Genomic DNA, 5,803 nt, shown 5'->3' on the forward strand with positions numbered 1-5,803 from the left:
CTTATGTGTCCAGGTTCAGAGGAAGCTCAAGGGTCCCAAAGCAAGGCTCACACAAGAGGGGCAGAACCTAATGATCTAAGAGTGCATGTGAGATTGCTGGACATAGACTCAAAGGAGTTGAGTTGGAAATAGTTTTAGAAATAACATGTTTGAGGTGAGTTTGAAAATAACAGAAGAATTGCCTAATAAAATAGTTTTGAAAAGGAAAAGGGGGTAGGAGCAATAACAACATACACAGAACCAGTTTAGAGAGAATTACATGCTTCAGCACTTACAAACACGGGAGTAGGGGTTGGGGACATAGAGGACCCAAATCAAAAACACACAATTAGTCATGAATTAGGTACATTATAGACATGCTAGTTGAAGGACATAAACATGAACAAGTAAATATGCTGATCACATTTGAACAGGGAAGGGCAGAATTTTAAGCATGCTGAGTAAAGCAATAAACAAATAGTACAACTTAACAACATGAGCCATTAAGTTAGTGCAGAACGAGACAGTGATTGACAACAAGGGAACACATAGGTGTTGAGTTTCAGAATTTAAATTAAGAACATACCAGTTGAAGGAGCAAAGTGCAGAAAAGTAAAGCAATCAGAGTTCCAAAGTCTAGCCTTGGCTTTCAGCCGGCTAGACAAGGCAGTAGCACAAATGGTAGAGAAAGAAAGAGAGTTTGAATGTGTAAGTGTGTGTTTTTGAACTCAGTTGTTCGTGTCTTGTTAATGAAAGCATTAGGGTATTTATAGCCTTTAAAACGAGTAAAAAAATAAGATAACAAGTAAAGGTTTGACACAAATATGAAAGTAATCACAGTCAGAATCAATTAATACAAGTATTCCCTCTAATCAAGGAATTATTGCTCAAATGGATACTAACAAGGGTAATTAAGGAAAGAAAACAAATTTGAGAAAGATTGATTTCTGACCATATAGGGGATAGTAAAAAGTATAGAGTAAATAATTAAGTCTTAAGTACAAAATATACTTAATTTTGGGAAAGGATTCAGCAGGGGTAAAACATCACAGCAAATGAAGGGAATCAATCAATTTAAACAAAACGAGTGAAATCAGGGGTTTATAAGAAAATATTTGCAATCAGTCGTAACTTGAGGAAATCAAGATCAATCAAGAAAGAGTCATGATTCTGCACTTCGCCATATAAATAGAGAAGAATGAACAGGCCAACTGTATTGACAAAAGAAACAACTAGATGTACACAAACATACAACAGTAATAGGAGTAGGCTAGGGCTTAGTAGTAAAAGAACCTGCTCAAAGCATAGTAGTCAACAAAGTCAAGTAGTCACATAGAACCAAAAATGAAGGAAACAATCTAACACAAAGCAACGGGTAAAGGAGATCTTTTAAAAACTCTCAGTAATAAGTGAGGAAAATTTCAAGAAACTGGGGTTTTAACAGAGCTGAGTTAAAATGATACGAACTCAGAATCAGTCAAGTAAAACAAAGAAAAAGGTTTAAACACAAAGAACTCAGCCGAAACACGTATACAAAATAAAAGACGGTTTCAGAACCTTGGATAAAACCAAAGATATTAGGGTTTTCAACATGCTAAGTCAGGTAGAATAAAAGCATAAACAAATCGTTTGATTAAATGGGGTAGGTGGGGATCCAAGTTTGGGTAGGGTTAAAAAGGGTTAGGGTCGGGTTTAATTTTAAATTCGGTCGGGGAATTGGGTTTGATTTGGGTTAGATTTGAAAGCCAATTTGGGCTAAAATTTAAATAGTCACTTTTTCCCTTTTTAATATATAAAAATTGTAAATAGTTTCTGAAAACTAAATTAAAAGGGCTAAAATGATTTATAACATATAATTAACAATTTAAAAATACAGGACCCAATTTTATGAATATAAAACCTAATTAAACCTTAAAGGGGATAATATTGCAAATATATGCAATTTAGCTTTAAAAATACTAAATAAAATTGTAAAAATATGTAAAAATTATTTTAGCCATATTTTGACATAAATATAAAAATCTAATAGATGAATTATCAAAAATAATAATTTTGGAAATAATTATTGGGATTTTATGGATAAAAAGGGGAACATAAATCAATTAAAACCCATTTAAAAATATGGAAAAATAATAAAACCCTTGGACATGATTATATATGCATACATATGATATTTTGAAGGTATTTTGCGTATTGAAAATATATAGGAAAAAATTGGGTCTCAACAACTACTACTCATATTATCCCCGCACCAGATTGGAGCTTGCCTTTTGAGCTCATAAGTAACGCTAGTGATGTTGCTGTTGGAGCGGTGTTGGGGCAAAGAATCAACAAAATATTCAATCCAGCCTACTATGCTAGCACGACCATGAATTTATTCCAAGTCAACTACACAGTGACCGAAAAGGAGATATTTGCTATTGTTTTTGCTCTGGAGAAGTTCCGGTCGTATTTGATGGGTACTAAGGTGATTGTTCACACCGACCATGCAGCGCTTCGGTATTTGATGAGCAAGAAATATTCTAAGGCAAGGTTGATGCGGTGGGTGCCACAATTGCAAAAGTTTGATCTAGAGATTCAAGACCGCAAAGGGTAGTGAAAATCAAGTGGCGGACCACTTGTCCCGTTTGGAGGAGGAGGGGAGGCCACATGACGACCGTAAGATCAATGATTCATTTGAGCAACTCATAGATATTTCAATGATTGAGTTGTGGATTCTATTTACCTACTCTCTGCAAGGACTCTAATGATCTTGTCAAGCGTTGTGATGAATTCCAAAAGGCCGGTGGGATTTCTAAGAAGAATGAGATGCCCCTCACTACCATCTTTGAGATTGATATCTTTGATGTTTGGGGTATTGATTTCATAGGTCCGTTCACGAGCTCTTATGGGAACACTTACATTTTGGTAGCTGTGACTATGTGTCAAAATGGGTTGAAACCGTGGCTTTACCAAACAACGAAGTTCGAAGTGTGGTAGCATTCTTGAAAAAGAACATCTTCACAAGGTTTGGTACTCCGAAGGCCATTATTAGTGACGGGGGTTTGCATTTTTGCAACCGGGCTTTTGATTCCTTACGCACCAAGTATGGTGTCACTCATAAAGTCTCAACCCCCTACCATCCTCAAGCAAGCAGACAGGTTAAAGTCTCCAACTGGAAGATCAAGAGTATTTTGTCAAAGACTGTGAATGCCAACTGAACGGATTGGTCAAGAAAACTTGATGATGCTATTTGGGCTTATAGGACGGCCTAGAAGATGCCAATTGGGATGTCTCCATATCGACTGGTGTTTGAGAAGACGTGTCATCTTCTGGTAGAACTTGAGCATAAGGCCATGTGGGCATTGAAGAAGTTGAACCTTGAGTGGGATGTCGCTGCAAACCTAAGAGTGGCACATTTGAATGAGCTTGATGAATTTCGGTATCATGCCTACACAAGTTCGTCCCTTTACAAGGAGAATATGAAGTACCTTCCTGACAAGTATATCCGCAACAAGGAGTTTAAAGAGGGTGATTTTGTGCTTTTGTTCAATTCCCGGATACAGATGTTTCCGGGCAAGTTGAAGTCAAAATGGAGTGGTCACTTTGAAGTGGTGAATGTAACCCCCTTTGGTGCTCTAGATTTGAAAAATAAGAATGATGAGGTTTTTAGAGTCAATGGGAACCAGGTTAAACATTATCTTGGCAAGGTTGATGATGGCCACATTGTGGCGGTTATTCATTTCAAGTGTGGTAATCTGCGTCATGCCGTGATGTTAAATCATGCACTTTTTGGGAGGCAACCCATATCTTTTTCTTTCTTTTGTTTTTATTTTTTAGATTAGATAGGCTTTGTTTTTGTGCTAACTAGTTTTGAAGTGTATGCAGGAATGAGTGTAAACTGTAGGGACTGTGCAAGAAAATTTGGCTAAGTGTCACAACAGTGCGGACTACATCAAAATTATGCAAACTGCATAACCACTCTACGGCCACACAATTATGTGAGTGGTCGCACAACTGGAAGATCAAAATTGCATAGTTTCTGAAGTTTGGCATGTCAAAAGTCCTTAACAAATTGCGGCCGCACACATTTTTGTGTGGTCCGCACTAATTCTACCGCCGCACTCACTATTGTTCGGTCTGTAGCACTTCTTCACAAGGGCAGGTAAGGAGTGTGAATGCACTCAAAATTATGTGGCTGACTCAGGTAGGTCTGGGCCCGCCGGGTTAGAGTATAAATAGAGCCCTTCATAACTTTTTACACTTTTCGACCTCTGAACACGAAACGCTCTAAGAAACTACAATGCACTCTATTAGCTCTAAGTCTTCTGTTATTTGATCAAGTTAGATTTTCACCTGCATCTTCATTACTGATATGTTAATTTCTTCATCTTTTGTTTTGTTTTGTTCTTTGATCTAGGGTTATTTCATGCCTAAAAATGTCAATGTGTAGTTGTTTTTGCTTAGAATCATGTGGGTAGCATCATAAATATTAATTGGGGCCTGGGTAAATAGCTAATCATGCTTAATTTCTAGAGCCATGTCTAATTCTTGAAAAACCTTGTATGAATTGTAAGGCAGTGCCCATGAAATTTAAATTATGCGGACACATTTTTGTACGGTACGCAACTCTCTGAGTTAGGGAAAGTATGTTCATGAATTTTGCGGCTGCACTCAAAATTATGCAGCCCGCAGTGGACTTGTGCGGCGACAATCATTTTTGTGCGGTCCGCACTGATGAAACATCAGAGACCCTAGTAGTCTGAGCCTGGGGCTGTGCGGCCGTATTCAAAATTGTCACGACCTAAATTTCCCTCCATTGGGTATCGTGATGGAACCTAGTCTTAGGGACTAGGTAAGCCTAATATTAAATGAAACAACAACAACATTTAAATAACATCTAACAATTTGAAATAGAAGCCTCTTTAAAATTTTCAACTTCTCAAAATTGGTAGTACAAGTCATAAGCTTTACAGAGTTTACTACAACTTCTAAATACAACTGTTTGGAAATAAGTAAAAATAGTGTGAATACAAAATGAGAAGGTGACTCTGAAGCCTGCAAACGCAACAATAGTTTTACCTTGAGTCTCCTCAGCAAGAATCCACATAGCTACTAACGATCAAATACCTGGATCTGTATACAAAAATGTACAGAAGTGCAGTATGAGCGCACCACAGCAGTGCCCAGTAAGTATGAAGACTAACCTCGGTGGAATAGTGAAGAGGAACAGTCAAGACACCTACTGGTCTAATAAATTGAACAAGTATGAGTATAGGAATAACTATGCATGATTTCTACATAAAGACTACGAGATATGGCAATACAATAATTACAATAAGGAAGGTACAACAAGTAACACCGTAACACCATAATAAGGACCCAAAAGAGTGAACGAAAAAACAACCCAAATCCTGTAAGCACGTGATTTTTGCCCTATATGAGAATTACTCCCAAAAAATTAAAAAATAAAATAATTTTTCTTGGTGTGCAATTTTTGTGATATTTTGTGTAACTATTTGTATGTTTGTCTATGCATGTTTATTTGTTAAATTAATAAAAAATACAAAAATAGGCATCTTTTGCATTTTTAGCATTTAATGTCCAAATGAACAATTTTATGCTTAATTATTACTTAATTGTGCGTTAATTATTATTGGAAGTTAATTTGCGCTTTTATAACTTAATTTAGTTCTTAATAATAATTTAAGTACTTTTATAATTTAGTTTTAGAAAAATAAAAGAAGAAAAGAGAACAAAAATACAAAGAAAAATCGGATTGGGCCACTTCTTCAATTTCAAACCACAGGCCCAAATAATTGCCCAACTTTCCCCATGACCCGGT

General features: G+C 36.5%; 1 protein-coding gene across 1 annotated transcript; it reads left to right on the forward strand.

Moving 5' to 3' along the window:
- The first annotated feature begins 3,236 nt into the window (after window positions 1-3,236).
- On the forward strand, window positions 3,237-3,890 carry LOC138871659 (uncharacterized). The gene is made up of 2 exons (XM_070149554.1): window positions 3,237-3,711; window positions 3,847-3,890. Exons 1-2 carry the CDS (start codon window positions 3,237-3,239, stop codon window positions 3,888-3,890), a joined length of 519 nt encoding a protein of 172 aa, XP_070005655.1.
- Window positions 3,891-5,803: the final 1,913 nt, after the last annotated feature.

Source organism: Nicotiana sylvestris, chromosome 6 (assembly GCF_000393655.2).
Source record: "Nicotiana sylvestris chromosome 6, ASM39365v2, whole genome shotgun sequence".
In the NCBI taxonomy this organism is placed as follows: domain Eukaryota; kingdom Viridiplantae; phylum Streptophyta; class Magnoliopsida; order Solanales; family Solanaceae; genus Nicotiana; species Nicotiana sylvestris.

Excerpts from the sequence above, each read along its gene's own strand:
- LOC138871659 (XM_070149554.1), top strand. The coding sequence starts at position 3,237 with ATGCCAATTGGGATGTCTCCATATCGACTGGTGTTTGAGAAGACGTGT. Across the intron at positions 3,712-3,846 it reads GGTTATTCATTTCAAGTGTG|GAATGAGTGTAAACTGTAGG; the intron begins GTAATCTGCGTC and ends AAGTGTATGCAG.